The sequence below is a fragment of the Cetorhinus maximus genome, chromosome 15, assembly GCF_964194155.1.
Source record: "Cetorhinus maximus chromosome 15, sCetMax3.hap1.1, whole genome shotgun sequence".
Taxonomy (NCBI): Eukaryota; Metazoa; Chordata; class Chondrichthyes; order Lamniformes; family Cetorhinidae; genus Cetorhinus; species Cetorhinus maximus.
The window spans coordinates 100,368,284-100,388,685 of record NC_135893.1 but is presented as its reverse complement, the minus strand read 5'-3'; the positions used below and the strand labels follow the sequence as shown (position 1 = coordinate 100,388,685).

Genomic DNA, 20,402 nt, shown 5'->3' with positions numbered 1-20,402 from the left:
CCATGTCCCTGGAGCATTAGCCTGGGTCTCTGGAATACTAGTCAGTGATAATACCACTATGCCACTGTCTTACTGTCCCAAGATCTCCAATCTATCTTTATAACTGAAGTTCCTCATCTCTGGTACCATTCTCCTGAATCTTTTCTGCATTCTCTCCAATGCCTTCACATCCTTCCTAGAATGCGGCACCCAGATCTGGACACAATACTCCAGCTGAGGCCGAACTAGCGTCTTATGCAAGTTCGACATAACTTCTCCTTGCTCTTGTACAATATCGCTTCCCTCTCAGACCAAACGGCACCAAAGCACTGTCATGCATACACTGTATTTCACGTGTAGAATACCTGACAATGGGAAATGTGGTTAAGGCAATCAAGAAGCTGTGGTTAAGGTGACAGGAATCCAAATATCCAACATTAGAATATAATTGTTTCAACCACAGTGGTAATTTTGGCAATCCCCATGGTATTAAAATTGCATTTTCCAATCCAGCTATGGGGAATCGCACCCGAAATGTAAGTGTTTCTTAATTGTTTTTCATTGCACAATGGAAATCATTCAAATGCCTTATTTAATGTGAATGACACAGAAATTGAAGGTCTTGTGGCGCAGTGTGTTTTACCCCTCCTTCTGAGCCAGAAGCTGTGGTTCAAGTCTTGCCCCCACCAGGTCTTGATGGCCAAGCAACATGTGTTTGTCACATAGGTTGATTAGCAACCTGCAAATTGTCCCAGCACACACCAACAGCAGGTGGTGAGAGTGGGAGAAATTCCTGGTGAGCCACATGATGGTAAGAAAGTTGGAGCCTCTGCCATCACTAGCCCGAGCTCCAGACTACAGCATGCATTTAAATGCCACAGCAGCTCAAACTCCCTGAGGTACCTGTACCACACCACCACTACACAGAAATTGTAATGGGCCGTCCTGCCCAGCCAGCTCATATTGTTTATCCTCCATATGGCCAGTCGTCCCAATCCTATGAGTGTAACCAGTCCCTGTGTTCTTTTATTCCCCTTTCTCTTACCACCTATCTGGTTCATTCCTAAAAGTTGATATGGATCAACATTTTCAATGTCATTGAGGGTGTAAAATGGACAATGTTGAATCAGTCACTTGATATATGCCCCGATTTTTGATTTCTGTGACTTTAATGAAAAGTCAAATCAGGCAGGTTGTACGATGGGCGGCTGATCCAATATCACCCAATTTACGTTCTCACTGAAGGTTAAGGTTCCAACTGTGTTCTCTGCTTCAGCCACTAAGTCCAGCATGATGGGATGAGAGTTTAATGGAAACATTTGATTTTTGCTCATCAGTTTCCAACTGGTAGTTATATTGCAGTTCTCACCTTGTGAGCAATTTCCACATACTAACTGGAACAGCACACCTCAGGCAGTTTAATAATGATAGCAGAAATCTGAGATTGTGCTCTATACTGCTAGAAGACTTGTATACACCTGCAATTTTAATGAAATACATATACTAGTATATACTTTGACAGAAAAAAACTGCGGAAAAGGTATAAAAGTTAAAGTTTCCAATGCTGGGCGATGGAATAATTTCCCACGGTGCACCCACAGTTTACTGAAGTTGTTTTATATAGCATAAGTAAAAGTAGTGTAAATCTCTCACCTTGGACACAACTGCAGAAAAGCACCAATAGTGCAACAGTAAAAGTTTCAGTTTTCCACACTGGGAACAATCCACAGTACTGGCACAGTTCAGTTCATATTCTCGAGATCCTGACAGCTGACAGAGGGAAGATTTTCACCCTGCAATGTGGATTTTGACTCGGCTCCTAGAGGTGAAAGGGTAGTGTGCTTTATCACCCAGTCCCATGGTTTAATTTACTCTCACTGGCTGTGCAATCTCCATTGTGATGCATAACACCATGTAACGAGAAAGTGGAGGTTATTTCTTTTTTTTTGTCATAATATTCTTATATCTTTGTACCTGTGGAATCACCTTCTGATGCCAAACTCTTGCTATTTTGTTGTTTCTACAACAGAAATCTTTTGATGCTCACCCAAGAAGGGAAAGCCAAGTACGCCAATTGGCATGGATTGGAGATGGGGTTTGGATATCAATTCGCTTGGATTCCACATTGCGCCTATATCATGCGCACACGCATCAACATTTACAGGATGTAGACATTGAGCCTTATGTCAGTAAGATGTTAGGTATGTTTCTTCACTCGTTCCCTGACACGATTAGCTTACTGTCTTTGACATTGAATTGCTTTTTATACAGTCACTATAATGATATTGTCATCCTAACAATTTGTGTAATTCCTTTCAACATTACCCTTCTTTATGTTTTATGATCTTTCTCTATCCTGGCTGTTTCCAGTTGCTGAGGAGAGTATGATGCTGTTCTTCATGGACATCTTTACCCGGTGCTAATGCACCTCTTGGAAGAAAACACAACTTGCGGAGTATATTTCCCATCTATATTTCACTCCCACCAGTGAGCTGAATTATTCATTGCCATGAGGTGTTCTGTCAAACAGCCTGACCCAAGAGCTGCTGAAACTTCCCACAGACCTGAATCAGTTCAGATGATGGTTGAGATTGTAACTGACATCTCTTTAAACAGGAGTCTGGCAGTCAACTGCCAAAGCAACTGGGAATGCTCCAAGCGAGTCGGATACCCTGCTGCTGATATCATTATGTTTTGTGAATGTGATGTCACAGTATTGTTAGAACCAGCTCCTGCCATAAAACCTTTGCAGGATATCCAGAATCATCTGATTCGAATGTTATTTTTATAAATTATATTTAAGTTACTGTTGTGGATCAGTCTGTTGTAGGGGGAGCCAGGTTAAGTATTAAGATCCTACTTCTTATAGTGTGCTCCCATGAGCTGGTATGAGTTGCATTACTTTTGTTAACTATTTCTGAAGTCTCTTGCTTTGATTGACAGGTACCGGCAAATTGGGATTCTCTTTTGTACGAATCACAGCTTTGCTTATTGGTGGAAACCGCCTTTGGGTGGGGACAGGAAATGGAGTCGTTATCTCTATCCCACTGACAGAAAGTAAGTTAACAAAGTCTGACTGGGTTAGTAATGTGACATGAATTCATCAGGCCAATTTAAAAAAAAAACTTGTCACTGTTACACCAGGCTACAAAACAAAAAGTTACACCAATGAACCTTGGTCATGATCAGTGATCTAGAAACATTTTGACAGAAGATTGAAATAAATGGAAGATGATGATGATGTTACTTACTAGTGGGTTAGCCTAAAACCATTTTGTGTCCTCTTGAATATTTAAGCTGTTGACTGCATTAATTTGTAACTTTATATTTTTTGAAGTTTTATGTGTGTTTAATGCTTTTTGCATGCTGTATTAACATCATTTCCAGTCAGGTGCTGCCACTTTGATAATTGCAGGTCTAAAAGCTGTTTATAATATTGAAGCTCTTCCAGAAAAAGCCATATCACAGCATATAATGTGGCATCTGCTGCAGAAGAGCTCATTTTCATAGTTTGTGGAAATGACGTTAATCAATGGGATGGGGGTTTAGAGGTGGGAATGTGCTTTGAGACAGAATTTATCAATTAATTCAACGGTCAAAAATCCAGTAGTGATCCAAAAAATTGAATGCTTAATGCAGGAGACCTGTTGAGGGGAAAGTTAATTCTATCCTCACATACAGATTAATTATTGTGTATATAAAGATTAAATTGGTGTAAGAATTAGTGCTTCAAGACAAAACATAAAATGCAAAAAAAAGAATGATTACAATTATTAACATAGAGAGTCGTAGCACAGTGAGGTTCATCCTTCAGAACGATGATCTGTCAAAAAAACGGTGGTTGATCTAAAACTGGAACTAAGGGCAGGACTTTCGGGTCATTGGGTGGGCCCGGGAGCAGCCGGGAAATGGTCCACTGCTGGCGATCGGACCCTGACTGTTATTTCACGCTGGCTGGCCAATTAACGGGCAGCCAGTGTGAAAGGCGCGCTGAGAATCTCAATGCTGCCAGGGCAGGGGCGGGAGGAGTGCGAGCGCAAAAGTCTGTGCATGCGTGGAGGAGCGCACACTGAAAGCTCCCTGAAGACAGGAAACTGCCTCAGGGAGTTGAAAAATATTAAAACTAAAAAAATAAAGATTCTGACAATGTGAAAAACATTTCCCACATGAACAAAGATATTAGTAAAAGTTCTGTCAAAACATTTTTTTTCTTTAAATTAATGTTGGAAACCTCATCCCGCCCATTTCCTAAAAAATCTAAAGGCCGCCTGCCAACCGTAAAGTTGGACGGGCAGCAAAAAATAGCTTTTAATTAATTGATTAATGGCCCTAATCGGCCTCTTAATTGTCGACGGGTACGCTGTTGACTCTCGCGCACGCCCGCCGACCGAAATATCGAGCGAGTGCGTGATGATGTCAGGACGCTCGCCCGACGTCATCGCACGCTATTTTACGCCCGATCGGGTCGGGCGCGTAGCCGCCCGTAAGACATAAAAATCCTGCCATAAAGCTCATTCAGGGTGAAATTACTCATTCACATTTCGCTAACAGTCACTTAAGTTCCCTAATGTACAAGTCTCACAAATGCAAAACCAAACTTACCTGTATACATTCTTACAAATTCCGTAATATAGAATAAAATTGAGCTGAAATTTTCTGGAGCAGGGGTGCTCGTGGTTAGTTAGACTTTTTCCGACACCCTTCAGCTCAAAAATGTTTTGTTGCTCTGTGTGAAGTATGAGCTGATAACAGCGTAGCGAGTTCAACAGGACATCTGGCATCTTGGTAAATGATGGAATCAACTGTGTATCTTGTTAACCAAATCAACTGTGTAACTCGATAACCAATGTGAATTAGGGATTGAGAAAGAAACAAATGACTGAGAAGGAGGGTGAATTAAAATGGGCTAATGTAATGTCAAATCAGGGACAGGAAGAGGAAACAAAGATCGGATTAAGAGAGAAAGGGAAACGACACAGAAAGGAAAAGTAAGAAAAAGATGTAAACATTTAAAATTTAACATTTTTAAAATAGACAACATAATTCACTACCCGAGGAAATGAGACTGCACACTTTTAATTGTTCACTTTCTGAGCTAGAGAGGTTATCTGGCAGTCATTAACATGCTGTTAAAAATACTTAAGCTATTAATTGCCAATCTTAACCTTCAGTGCCGAGTTTACTGAACAGTTAATGTGCAAATATTGTAACTGCATTAAACTCACGGGGAGGTTAAGGGTGAGATGCCGTTTTTGTGAAGTCAGCGGCAAAGTGGCGCAAATCATGCCAGTTAGTATTTGCAATTGATGGGGTAGCTCTTCCTTGCCACAGGTTGCTGCTGGTTAATACATCAAGACACATGCTGTTATTTCCTCAGCAAATTGCAGCCCATCAATTCAATATCATGCATTATACTCAATTCACGATAAATGATACAGTCAGGGATAGTACAAATCCTCTGGTTTGAATAAAACACTAATTATACTGCTCCGGTTGTATATTATATTTCAGTTAATTTATTCATAGCTATATCTATCCAGGAGCACAATTCACCACAACTCATTTAACTAAGTTAATATTTCAAAACATCTTTTAAATAAAATTATGGCCAAAAAATATGTTCATTAGTTAATGCAACTTGCAGATCTGATTAATAGTGCGTGTGTGTGTGACTGTGTGTGTGTGTGTTTGTGTTCATATTTTTCTGTATATGTGCATTTCCCATTCTTAATGATGATCTGGATCCCTTCCATATAATGTGCAGCTGTTTTAACGAAGCCTTGCAATGGTCCTTGCTTGAAATATGAACTGCTTGCACTAACCACTACTGATTAGTTGTGCCTGATAAGTGGCCCACTTTTGGCATGTTTGTTGTGCAGTTCTTCAAATCTCACTCTCTTCGTGCAAAGGATAATATATTTCTGAGTGACAGGTCTACAATGGATTTATTCATAGTACTGCTCAATCTGGATAAACTGGGATGAAGGTATAATTCGTTTGCCCAGAATTCTTCTGTTCGTATCTTTTTACCAGCACCATAAGTGTGCTTGTCAAATGTCCCACACTTGGATCAATTATAAGTTTAATATTAAAACTGAAAACTGTCTTAGATCAGTAATGTTCATTGAAAGCAGTGATGTAACCATAAACGTATGGTTAAATATTTAGGCCATTCATACAGGTGTTCAGTATTCTTTTGAAATAAAAGTTAAAGAATTATAAAAAACACTTTGGGGAAATTATATTGTCAACTGGAGATACTCTAGTGGAGACACTGAAGTATACTTCACCTACAAGTAGTGGCATGGCTGTTATTCCAGATAACGTGCAAGGTATTTTCTGTGAAAAATGAGTGAAATGAGTGCCTTGGAGCAGAGGGCATCAGTAATGAAGGGAAATAATAGGTAATATCATTGGCATCAGGGATCAATTGCCATTGGATATCAGATACAACAGTACAGGCAAATAATCTTTATCTTCTGATATGTAAATATATAGTTTAAAAGTGTTATGGCACAGCTGATGGTAAATGCTGAGTTGTTCAAATCCCAAAGGGAAACTTGAAACAACTGCCACAACTTGTTTTGCAATTTGTATAAATTTTGAGATGCGTGCCTTGAATTCAGTAGTAATAAGACCACCAAGTCTTATAGATTTTTAGCATAAGACATAGGAGCTGAAGTAGGCCATTCGGCCCATCGAGTCTGTTCTGCCTTTCAATGAGATCATGGCTGATCTGATAATCCTGAACTCTACTTTCTGCCTTTTCCCCATAACCCTTGATTCCCTTAATGATTAAAAATCTGTCTGTCTCAGTCTTGAATATACTTATCGACCCAGCCTCTACAGCCCTCTGCAGTAGAGAATTCCACAGATTGACTACCCTCTGAGAGAAGAAATTCCTCCTTATCTCTGTCTTAAATGGGTGCCTTCTTACTCTGAGATTATGCCCTCTGGCCCTAGACCCTCCCACAAGGGGAAACAACCTCTCAGCATCTACCCTGTCAAGCCCCCTAAGAATATTATATATTTCAATAAGGTCACCTCTCATTCTTCTAAACTCCAATGAGTGCAGGTCCAACCTATTCAACCTCTCCTCATAAGAAAATTCCTTCTTACCTGGGATCAACCTAGTGAACCTTCTCTGGACTGCCTACAATGCCAGTATATCTTTCCTTAGATAAGGGGACTAAAACTGTTCACAGTATTCTAGGTGTGGTCTAACTAGTGCCTTGTATAGTTTTAGCAAGACTTCCCCATTTTTATATTCCATTTCCTTTGAAATAAAGGCCAATATTTGATTTGCCTTCCCTATTATCTGCTGAACTTGTATGTTAGCATTTTTGGTTTCATGCACAAGGACTCCCAAATCCCTCTGTGCTGTAGCTTTCTTCAGTCTTTCTCCATTTAAGTAATATTCAGCGTTCTATTCTTCCTGCTAAAATGAATAACCTCACATTTTCCCACATTATATTCCATCTGCTAAGTTTTTTGCCCACTCATTTAACCTGTCCATACCTCTCTGTAGACTCAAATCATCCTCACCATTTGCCTTCCCACCTATTTTTGTGTCATCTGTAAACTTAGTACATTCACTTCCCTCATCTGAGTCAAAATATATGTTGTAAATAATTGTGGCCCCAGCGCTTATCCTGTGGCACTCCACTAGTTACAGGTTGCCATCCTGAAAATGCCCCACTTATCCCAACTCCCTGTCTTCTATTGGTTAGCTAATTCTCTATCCATGCTAATATACAACTCCCAACACCATGGGCTCTTGTCTTATTAAGTAGCCTTATGTGTGATACCTTATCGAATGCCTTTTGGAAATCTAAATATATTACATCTACTGGTTCCCCTTTATCTATCTTGCTTGTTACCTCAAAGAATTCTAGTAAATTTGTCAGGTATGATTTCCCCTTCATGAAGCCATGCTGACAATGCTTGATTATATTGTGTATTTCTAAATGCTCTGCTATTACATCCTTTATAATTGACTCTAACATTTTCCCAATGATGGATGTTAAGCTAACAGGTCTTTAGTTACCTTTTTTTTTTGTTTCCCTCCCTTTTTGAATAAAGGCGTTACATTGGAAGTTTTCCAATCTTCTAAGACTTTTCCAGAATCTAAGGATTCTTGGAAGATTACTTCTAGTGCATCCACTATCTCTGTAGCTACTTCCTTTAATATCCTAGGATGCAACCATCAGGTCCAGGGGACTTATCAGCCTTTAGCCCCATTAGTTTCCCTAGTACTTTCTCTCTAGTGATAGTTATTGTATTTATTTCCTCCTTTTCCCCCCTCCCCCCATTTGCCCCTTGATTATTTAGTATTTTTAGAATGCTATTAGTATCTTCTGCCGTGAAGACTGAAGCAAAGTATTTATTCAATTCCTCTGCTGTTTCCTGGTTCCCCATTATTATTTCTCCAGCCTCATTCTCTGAGGGGCCTATGTTCACTTTGGCCTCTCTCTTTTTATATATTTATTTAATATATTTAAAGAAGCTCTTACTGTCTGTTTTTATATTACTTGCTAGTTTACCCTCAAAGTTTATTTTCTCTTTATTATTTTGTTGGTCATCTTTTGTTGGTTTTTTTTTAAAGATTCCCAATCCTCTGGCTTACCACTAATCTCTGCCACATTGTAGGTTTTTTCTTTCAATTTGATACTACCCTTAACTTCCTTGGTTAACCATGGTTGGTTTACCCGCTTCCTAGAATCCTTCTTTCTCACAGGGATATATCTTTGTTGTGAGTCATGAACCATTTTCTTAAATGTCTGCCATTGTTCATCAACCATCTTTTCTGCTAAATTCCTTTCCCAGTCCACTCCAGCCAACTCTGCCCTCATTCCTTTGTAAATACCCTTATTTAAGTTTAGCACAGTTGTTTCTCACTCTCACACTGAATGCTAAATTCTACCATGTTAGGGTCACTGTTACCTAGGGGATATTTTACTCTGAGATCATTTATTAAACCTGCCTCATTACACATTACCAGATCCAAAATAGCCTGATCCCTGGTTAGATCTACAACATATTGTTCTAGGAAACTGTCCGAAATACACCCTATGAATTCTTGCTTGTGGTCACCTCTGCCAATTTGATTTTTCCAATCTACATGAAGATGAAAGTCACCCATGAATAATTTACTGCTTTTTTTACATCTTAATTTACATCTTGATATCACATAGAGTGAATCGAATTGGCTACAGACTGGCATCTGTGATGCTGGGGACCTCTGGACGAGACTGAGATGGATCATCCACTTAGCACTTCTGGCTGAAGATTGTTGCGAATGCCTTACCTTTTGCATTGCTGTGCTGGGCTCTTCCATCATTTGAGGATGGGAATATTTGTGGAGCGTCCTCCTCCAGTGAGCTGTTTAATTGTCCACCACCATTTATGACTGGATGTGGCAGGACTGCAGAGCTTAGATCTGATCCGTTGGTTGTGGGATTGCTTAGCTCTATCTATCACTTGCTGCTTATGCTGTTTGATACGCAAATACTCCTGTGTTGTAGCTTCACCAGGTTGATATCTCATTTTTAGGTATGCCTGGTGCTGCTCCTGGCATGCCCTCTTGCACTCTTCATTGAACCAGGGTTGATCCCCTGGCTTGATGGTAATGGTAAAGTGGGGGATATGCCGGGCCATGAAGTTACAGATTGTGTTTGAATACAATTCTGCTGCTGCTGATGGCCCACGGCACCTCTTGAATTGCTAGATGTGTTCGAAATCTATTCCCATAGAAACCCATTTAGCATGGTGGTAGTGCCACACAGGACGATGGAGGGTATCCTCAATGTGAAGGCGATATTTTGTCTCCACAATGACTATGTGGTGGTCACTCCTCCTGATATTGTCATGGACAGATGCATCTGCGGCAGGCAGGTTGGTAAGGATGAGGTCAAGTATGTTTTTCCCTCTTGTTGGTTCCCTCACTACCTGCCGCAGACCCAGCCTAGCAGCTGTGTCATTTAGGACTTGGCCAGCTTGATCAGTAGTGGTGCTACCGAGCCACTCTTGGTGATGGACATTGACGTCCCCCACCCAGAGTACATTCTGTGCCCTTGGCACCCTCAGTACTTCCTCCAAGTGATGTTCAACATGGAGGAGCACTGATTCGTCAGCTGAGGGAGGGCGGTAGGTGGTAATTGGCAGGAGGTTTCCTTGCCCATGTTTGACCTGATGCCATGAGACTTCATGGGGTCCGGAGTCGATTTTGAGGACTCTCAGGGCAACTACCTCCCAACTGTATACCATTGTGCCCCCACCACTGCTCGGACTGTCCTGCCGGTGGGACATGACATACCCCGGGATGGTGATGGTGGCGTCTGGGACATTATCTGTAAGGTATGATTCCGTGAGGATGACTATGTCAGGCTGTTGCTTGACTAGTCTGTGAGACGGCTCTCCAAATTTAATTTTGGCCCCCACATATTAGTAAGGAGGACTTTTCAGGGTCGACAGTGCTGAGATTGCCGTTGTGGTTTCCGGTACCTAGTTCCCCAGACCATTGCCCTGGGTCTGTGGATTACCAGTCCAGCAACAACGCTATCACCTCCCCCATTGTTTCACTATGTCCTTGGACTTTATCTTTTGGATAATAAAAATCTCTCTTAAGCACTAAATTATACCATTAATCTTTGGGAAAAATAAACACACTGTTTCTAAACTTCACCTGTCGAGGTGACACATTTGACCCCTCCTTTGAAAACAATTAGTGTGGTTTATTTAAAAATGCAAATGTCCTTTTATGCCTTACATTCTAAGCTTCCCCAATGTTTACCATGTTTATATCATAGCCTTCAAATCAGCTGCCTTTAATCCAATTAAGTCTCTCACTCACTCACTCACTCACACGCTCTCTCTCATACACTCTCTCTCTCTCTCTCTCTCTCTCTCACACACACTCACTCACACACACACACACACACACACACACTCACGCACGCACACACACACTCACTCACTCTCACTCTCTCTCTCTCTCTCTCTCTCTCACCCTCACACACACATACTCTCTCGCGCTATCACTCTCGCTCACACACACACACACACACACACGCACACACTCTCTCTCTCTCTCTCTCTCTCTCACACACTCACACACTCACTCACTCACTTCACTAGAGTCATAGAGGTCTACAGCACAGAAAAAGGCCCTTTGGCCCATTGAGTCTGCACCGGTCAGTCAAATACCTAACTATTCTAATCCCATTTTCCAGTACTAGGCCCATAGCCTTGTATGCCATGGCATCGCAAGTGCACATCTAAATACTTCTTAAATGTTATGAGGTTTTCTGCCTCTAACACCCTTTCAGGCAGTGAGTTCCAGATTCCCACTACCCTCTGGATGAAAAAATTCTTCCTCACATCCCTCTAAACCTCCTGCCCCTCCCCTTAAATCTACGCCCCCTGGTTATTGATCCCTCCATCAAAGGGAAAAGGTTCCTCCCTGTCTACCCTATCTATGCCCCTCATAATTTTATACACCTCAATCATGTCCCCCCTCAATCTCCTCTGCTCCAGGGAAAACAACCCCAGTCTATCCAATCTCTCCTCATAACTAAAACTCTCCAGCCCAGGCAACATCCTGGTAAATCTCCTCTGCACGCTCTCTCTAGTGCAATCACATCCTTCCAATAATGCGGATTCCAGAACTGCATGCAATACTCTAGCTGTGACCTAACCAGCGTTTTATACAGTTCCAGCATAACTGCCCTGCTCTTTATTCTATGCCTCGGCTAATAAAGGCAAGTATCCCATATGCCTTCTTAACCACCTTATCTACCCGTCCCGCTATCTTATGGGACCGGTGGACATGCACACCAAAGTCCCTCTGATCCTCGGTACTTTCCAGGGTCCTACCATTCATCGTGTATTCCCATGCCTTGTTTGTCCTGCCCCAGTGCATCACCTCACACTTATCCGGATAAAATTGCATTTGCCACTGATCAGCCCATCTGACCAGCCTGTCCATATCCTCCTGTAATCTAAGGCTATCCTCCTCACTATTTACCACCCCACCAATTTTCGTGTCATCCACAAACTTACTGATCAACCCTCCTACATTCAAGTCTAAATCATTTATATATACCACAAACAGCAAGGGACCCAACACCGATCCCTGTGGAACCCCACTGGACATAGGCATCCAGTCACAAAAACACCCCTTGACCATTACCCTCTGCTTCCTGCCACATAGCCAATTCTGGATCCAATTTGCCAAATTGCCTTGGATCCCATGGGCTCTTACCTTCGTTACCAGTCCCCAATGCGGGACCTTATCAAAAGTCTTGCTGAAGCCCAAGTAGACTACGTCAAATGCATTGCCCTCATCTACACACCTGGTCACCTTTTCGAAAAATTCAATCAAATTGGTCAGACATGACCTCCCCTTAATAATACCATGCTGACTGTCCTTGATTAATCCCTGCCTCTCCAAGTGTAGATTAATTTCATCCCTCAGAGTTGCTTCCAATAGTTTCCCTACCACTGAGGTTAGACTGACTGGCCTGTAGTTCCCTGGTTTATGCCTTCCTCTCTTCTTGATTAACGGTACCACACTGGCTGTCCTCCAGTCCTCTGGCACCTCTCCCATGGCCAGAGAGGTATTGAAAATTATTGCCAGCGCCCCTGCTATCTCCTCCCTTGCCTCACTCAACAGCCTGGGATACATTTCATCCGGGCCTGGAGATTTATTTACTTTTAAGCCTGCCAAAAGCACTTAGGACCTCTTCCCTTCCTATGCTAATTTATTTAATTATATCACAGTCCTTCTGTCTGATTTCCATACCCACGTCATCCCTCTCACTTGTGAACACCGACACAAAATATTCATTTCGATCCCTACCTATGTCTTCCGGCTTCACACACAAATTACCACTATGGTCTTTAATGGTCCCTACTCCTTCCCTAGTTATCCTCTTACTCTTAATGTACTTGTAAAATAACTGGATTTTCCTTTATTTTACCTGCCAATGTTTTTTCATGCCCCCTTTTTGCTCTCCTAATTTCCTTTTTAAGTTTCCCCTCCTTACACATTCTATATTTCTCTAGGGCTTCTGCTGTTTTGAGCCCTCGGTATCTACCATAAGCCTCCTTTTTTCTCTTTATCCAATCCTGTATATCCCTTAACATCCAGGGTTCCCTGGATTTGTTGGTCCCACCCTTTGTCTTTACTGGAATATGTTGGCCTTGTACTCTCCCTATTTCCTTCTAGAATGAGTCCCACTGCTCTGACGCAGATTTACCTAAAAGTAGCTGCTCCCAGCCCACTCTGGCCAAATCATATCTGATCTTATTAAAATAGGCCTTCCCCCAATTTAGAACTCTGATTTTTCACCCATCCTTGTCCTTTTCCACTATTTCACAATGAATTCCAATAACATTATGAGAATTATTATATCTTCCTGACAAAAGGTTGTAATTTTCAGAATGTCCAGGGATTATACATTGCTTTTTGTGTGATATGGTCTAAAGGGAAAATGGAATATAAACCAGTGCCTGATCAAAAGGATTCAGCTGATGTGTAAATCATTAGAGTGAGGTTTGAGCAATTCATGAAAGTCATCTTAACCCAAGCTTCAACATACTCACTGGTGTTGGTTATTTTATCTAACAAACATACTCTATGAAACCTTACTGCTGACTAGTTCACCGTTTCCTGTGAGATCTTCTTGATTCCTCTTCATTCTATTGACAACCAGAGAACATAATTACCATAGTTGTGTTGGAAACTAGTTGTGGTACTTGTTTTTTCTAGAACTGATCTAAACACAACATATAAGGTTTTACAGAATCAAAGGTGAAAATGATGAGGGAGGGGTGATCTGTCTTTAGTAGTACAGTTGTTCAAGTTAAAATTCAGATGAACAGACGTTTAAAGCTAGAAGACTATAGTATTATCTTGTGCATATCTTTAAATACAGCCTTCTCACTTGTAATGATAGATTGGAAGTGTTGATGTGAATTAATAATGTTTGTCAATAGTGGGAATGGTATATTTGAATTGTATAGTTGGTTTTGAGGATGGTATACTGGAATATTATGTCCTTATAAATATTTAGAGTGAAAGAGAATGGAAGTATTACAATGGAATTTGTGTGCTTGTACCGAGTTTGCATTGTTCACAGACTTGACTATGCTCCGTAATATGTTCCTTTTTATCCTTTTTCTCTGCTAGTTTTCTTCCTTCCCTTCCCCTCTTCCTCCCCCGAAGGCATTGACTCCTTCCTGGTGTATGGTTCCATGGGCACTTTGTGATACATGACCAAGTTGACGTGCCATAGTCTAAAAGGCACATGCCAGTGGGCTAGTGTGCTCAAGGGTTGGGAGGGAAATCACACATACAAGCCCCATCCTACCCCCACCAAACAGCAACATAAACAGATGTCTAGCAGGAGGTGCTGAGCAGTGATCAGGACTGGAAACCCTGGCTATTTCCGCACATTATCCCAAAAGCTCTGAGACTGGTTGTAGCATTTCCACCACTTTCTGAGCTCAGATCAGCTAAGTCAGAGCAGATCAGAGATATCTGTACCCTGTGGTACATGGCCATATGATTGAAATTCACTGGTTATGTTGGACAACTTGTGTGTTTTTCAGATTTTCCAATGAGATAATTGTAACCAAAAATGCATTTTGCCGATTGGTTATTTAAAGAGCACCTATTTATTTTAACTGTGTGTGTGTGTGTGCGCGCGCGAGATACACAGTAAAGTTTGCAATCAATGAGATTAGCATGCCTGTCTTTTTCAGTTTCAATCCTATCCTGTGGGCTCTCCTGTTAACAGCCCTGCGTCGTCTGCTCTTCTTCCCCTCCTTTCCTCCCTTTCCTCTCTGAATCGTTTTTTTTCTTCTGCCTTCCCTCCTCCAGCTGTAGTTTTGCACCGAGGTCAACTGCTGGGGTTCAGGGGTAAGTTCAAAAGCTGACTGCTTTGTTTTGGCTGTGTTATTTTTTAAAAATCATTTTTTTCCATCATGCCCTACACATCCTGCTCGCATTTCATTTGTCAAGTTTTGGATTGTGCAATCATATATTTGTAATGTGTTCTTCATACAAACCAAATCAGTACATCCTGCATCCTTTTTCACCACATGGTCCTTTGAGGGATGGGGGGTGGAAATCATAGCATTCCTGCCTCAGAATTTTATGTGAAAATGCACTTTTTCTTCTAGCTGATGTGGAAAATGCGATCAAATTCTTTATAGGAAAACATTTGCTGCAAATTTGACATAACTCAGCTAGAGGTCTCTTGGTTCAGATGGTATTAATTAACCCCAACGCTGACCCATAGCATAAAGGTTTCAATTGGAATGAATTTAGTCAAAATCGGGTAGCAGTTTGAGGTTCTCTGGTTTTATAGCTCACTTTAATATGTTTAACATTAGCAATTACAAAGTTGTCGTAGTTATTGATGGTAATATGGATATTATGAAAACGGCGAAGGCAGTCAGATTAGTTAAACACCAGACTCAGCTTTATTTCCCTAAGATGTGCAATAAGCCATTTTTCTGAGCAAGGTGCTGAAAGCCAAAACATTTTTTTTATCCATTCACGGGATGTGGGCGTCGCTGGCTGGGCCAGCATTTATTGCCCATTCCTAGTTGCCTTTGAGAAAGCAGTGGTGAGCTGCCTTCTTGAATCCTTGCAATCCATGCGTAGTGTAGAGAAAAGAGAAGTTGTACGAGAAAAGAGCGGACATGGAGTAAAGTGTGCATTTCCCAGCCAGATAGCAGTGGGTCTGAACCTGTAATGGAATGTAGAACATCTATCTCCCAGTCAGCGGGTTTAAGTGTGGCTAACATTTGAATTCACCAGCCTTTTGCTCGTGTGTGTGTTTCTCAAGGCTGCCAGGTAGAGCCCCCTCCTATGGCAGAAGTTCCATTTCTAGGAGAGCAAAGAAATGTGACAATCAGGTCGACCAATACACCTCCTTTAATGAATTGTAGTGTAGCACTGACAGCAGTCATGGCGTAATGTCTGCTTTGGACCATCTGAGGAACTGAGCGGAGCAGCGGATATCCAGAACTAAAGCCAGTTCATCCTCTTGTCTGTGTGGAACAATCTGTTGAGTGATCTATCTACTTCATGGCTGAATAGAATAGCCATGGTCCGTCTTGCCATTCTGTTTTACTTCAGTAGCCTTTGTCCAGGCCCGCTTTTGTTTTTATTTCCTTATCAGAGTGAAATTGTTAGCTGAGGCAGCCTTTCCCCACTGAATGAATAGTGGAACTATTGGATGTGTTTCTAATGGGATTTTTTTTAAAAAGAACATATAACAAGGGGAAGCCTATTTTAATATTTGCACTGTCAGGTCTTTCACGTTAAAAGCTAACAATTGCAATAACAATATGCATTTATATAGCACCTTTAACATAGTAAAATGCCCAAGGCACTTTGCAGGAGTGTTATCCAACAAAATTTGACACCAAACCACATAAGGAATTATTAGGACAGCTGACCAAAAACTTAGACAAAGAATTACGTTTTAAGGAGCATCTTAAAGAAGAGAGGTGGAGGGTGTTATGGCAGAAATTCCATTGTTTAGGGCCTAGACAGATAAAAGCACAGCTGCCAATGGTAGAGCAAGAGGCCAAAATTGGAAAATCGCAGGGAAGACATTGGGTTGTAGTGACAAAGGTCGCAGAGATAAGGAATGATGAGATCATGGATTCATTTAAAAACAAGGATGAGAATTTTAAAATTAAGGCATTGCTGAAATGGGCGTCAATGTAGGCCAGCAAGCATGAGGCAGTGGATGAATCTTGTACGAGTTAGGATACAGGCAGCAGAACTTTGAATGAGCTTAAGTTTACATAGCTTAGCAGATGGAAGGCTGACCAGGAGAGCATTGGAGTAATCGAGAGGTAATAAAGGCATGGATGAGGGTTTCAGCAACAGATAAGCTGAAGCAGGGGTGGAGTCGGACAATGTTATGGAAATGTAGATCGACAGTCTTCATGAAGAAGGAAAACATGATTGGGAGCTCATCTCGTTCAGCCTCGAACAGCTTCCAGGGAGAGGGATGGAGTTGGTGGCTAGGTAATGGAGTCTGGTGGGAACCAAAGGCAATGGTTTCAGTCTCTCCAATATTTAGTTGAAGGAAATCTCTGCTCACCCAGCAATGGATATTGGAGCAAGCAGTCTGACAAATCAGAGAGGGTGGAAGGGTTGAGAGAAGTGGTGGTGAGGTAGGGCCAAATATCGTCAGCGTACATGTGGAACCTGATGTGTTTTCGGATGATGTCGCCGAGGGGTAACATGTAGATGAGAAATAAAGGATTAGGAGGGAGCCAAGGATAACCACAGGAAAGTATATCTCCTTTCTTGTTGAGTGAAGTAGTTTGTGGTTAAATTAATTTCCGTTGTGTAGAGCGACCTACGGAGATATTGAATGGGTGCGTTCATGGCTCTCCTACATCGAATTTCCAACACCGAACTTCTGAGTTTAACTGAGAATTGGGGTGAGGCACAAAACAGAGGTGTTGGGCTTCTCTGTAGGGAGAAAATCAATCAGTGATGACAGGCTGCTGCTTGTATACAGGAAGAGGCTTGTAAACAATTCACCTCACTGCCTGGCTGGATAAACTCTGACACAGATGAATGTGTGAAGGGCAGGAAGAGTAGCTGGGGAAAAAAATATGGTAGTAAAATTTTTAGCAAATGGATGGCCTAAGATGTTAAATCATTGAAGCAGAAATGTAATCAATGCCATTTAACTCCAAACGCATTAATATTGCATTACTCATCCTGAAGCTTAATGAGTTTGTCTAATCTTTATCAATGTACTGAAACGTTTTTGAGCTGCAACTCACAAAGCTACTGGTGCATCTTCCAGCTTTTTCTTTAACAGTCCTAATAATTAGATAATTGATATAAGCCTTAAATATTCCATATAAGGTGACATATTGATGTATTTCTCATAATGACATCTGAACTACTTAATAGGTTTTGGTTTGAAAAGGAAATCTTAGAATTTTGTAGTGTGTGTGGTACATTTGAGTAGTTTCCTCACTATAATCTCTGTGAGATGCTTCTTTTGTGAGGTAAGTTTACTCGGAGACCTTATGGCGACTTTTCCCCTCAATAACTGTCTTCAGAGAGCTTTGTTTTTCCTGTCCCCCACCAGAATCTCGGTGGGTGATTTTAGTTAACTACCAGCTTCAGCTCCTCACAGTTTTAAGCCACAGCCATTATTTCCTTTTGAGTTTTTATTTCTCTGGGGGCAGCTTGGATCTGTGGGCAGAGCATTCACCTCAGGATCAGAAGGTTGAGCCCAATATCAACGTTTGACCTCATGATCTTTGAAATGAGGCACACGCTGATGCTCTTCATTGTGGTACAAAGGGAGTGCTACATATTTGTGCTATCTTTTGCTTAAGACATCAAAGCAAGGCACTTCCTACCTCCTGTGTTTTTGGATGAATATTAACACTCTTATCCCTTATTTCAAGTAAAATGAGGAACTCTTATTCAACTATTGTTGTCAAAAAATAAAACATTATTGCCGGGTCAGGAGAAAATAGCCAAGGTTGGGCACACCTGAGTTTTTGAGCAATAGCTAGGCTGGTGCTGGATTCCCAATAGATTTACTCTCTGATATGATGAGCATTGGTGTCTGGATTGGCTCTTTGGTGCAAGGTGAGAACCCTTGTCCACAAGAATACGTTCCAGCTCGGTAGGAAAGTTTAAAATATGCTTTCCACGTTGCAGGAGGGAGTAGTTTTACATTCAACACACCCACCAGATTGCTTCCTCTTTGTGCAATGTTCCCCAGATGCCATGATACAGAGAGGTGAAGAGGAGAGGGGTGGTTGGTGGGGGTAAAGGTCAGGATTTAAGGCACAAGTGGATTTGCTGGCCCCATACACTGCACAAGCTCCACTGGTGCTGGCTGAGGGAGACATCACAGTTGTAGTATTCTGATCTTTTAAGGTTTGGTAGTGCTTTCTAAAGGAGCATCTCCAAACTTCAGGAAACAAGTGGAATTGTTTTAGGGTTTGGATCATTTACTATAGTGCAGTTTTGTGAGGTCGACTGGCAGTGTAGGTTTTTTTTATACTTTTCCAGGCTCGGCTACAGACCCCGAGAAGCTGGTAGAAAATCAAGATAGTATTTGTCTTTTGGGCTTTATTTTATATAAAGCGTCCCTAGAAATTTTACCAGGTACTACCTATCACTGTTTGCCGCCCCCCCCCCCCCCCCCCCCCCCCCCCACCCAATTTTATAAAAATAACTAAAACTCTCAGTAATATAGCAATTTTCAGACAGTTGTTAAGCGATTTTGTGTGGTTAAAAATGCTAGGAATGAAGGAGATTTGAGAAACCAGTGTCCACATGAAGTTTGGAGATGCTTCCTCAACTGACTGCATGCACTGCTGTATAAATAGTGATATCCGTTTTGAAGTTGCTGTATAGCACACTGGGTTCTCGGGTTTCTCTGCCATCTGTTTGCATGTTGCACGTTTAGTGTGAGCTGTACTGTTTTGGATCACTGGGTTTAACACTACAATGAAACCTGTACATTCCAATGTCCCTGAGGCAAACTCAGTTGAGTAATTTATAGAAGATAGTTACCGTTACCTTATTGCTGGCATTTGATGCATATATTTATTTACTTATCCCATTTAACCTAACTTTACTGATATGGATTAAATGAATAAATTGAGTTATATGAAAATATTTGTCATTAGCAAATATGATTCTACATTTACACCAGTTCCATTCCTTCTCCACTCCAAGAAACACCCATTTACCCCAACTGTTTCATGTCCATTAATCATATTTCTGTCCACATTGCTACAATTCCTCTCATCCCATGTCTGAATTTTTCTAACAATCTTCTTGTCAGACACCATATCAAACTCCTCCTGAAAACTCACTACATCCACTGCATTCCCTATAACTATGCAATCAACCACTACGTCAGAAGACTCTTAAATTTGTTAGATCCAGTTGCCTTTATCGAGAGCAATAGAGTTAACGTTTAAGGCTGCTGACTGTTCAGTTCATTGAACTGAAACGTTAACTCTGTTTCTCTCTCCACAGATGCTGCCAGACCTGCTGAACGTTTCCAGCATTTTCAGTTTGAGTTTCCAGCATCCACAGTAATTTGATCTTGCTTTTAACAAGTCGGTGCTGACTGTCCTTGATTAATCTGTGCATTTCGGAAATGCTCACTAATTTTATCTTGAATTAATGGTTTCCAAGAGTTTGCCCATAACTGATGTTAGACTAACTGATCCGTAGTTACCCAGTTTATCCTTCTCTCCTTTCTCGAACAAGGATGTTGCATTGGCTGCTCTCTATCCCCAAAGTACATTCTTCCTTTTTATCTGAGGGAGGGTTGAAAAATTTGGGTTATTCGTTGCAGCATCATTGCAGATTAATTTTATTGAAGTATTCTTCATGT

General features: G+C 41.3%; 1 protein-coding gene across 10 annotated transcripts in view; it reads left to right on the top strand.

Moving 5' to 3' along the window:
- mapk8ip3 (mitogen-activated protein kinase 8 interacting protein 3) overlaps positions 1–20,402 on the top strand; it is a 202,757-nt gene that overhangs the window by 176,939 nt on the left and 5,416 nt on the right. For 7 of the 10 annotated variants that reach the window (XM_078559079.1, XM_078559071.1, XM_078559076.1 and 4 more), the window contains 3 exons: positions 2,009–2,180; positions 2,923–3,036; positions 14,864–14,902. In XM_078559079.1, the coding sequence (XP_078415205.1) occupies positions 2,009–2,180; positions 2,923–3,036; positions 14,864–14,902 (325 nt within the window). The remainder of the gene's footprint in view (positions 1–2,008; positions 2,181–2,922; positions 3,037–14,863; positions 14,903–20,402) is intronic. The other 3 variants (XM_078559080.1, XM_078559077.1, XM_078559075.1) reach the window with 1 other exon arrangement.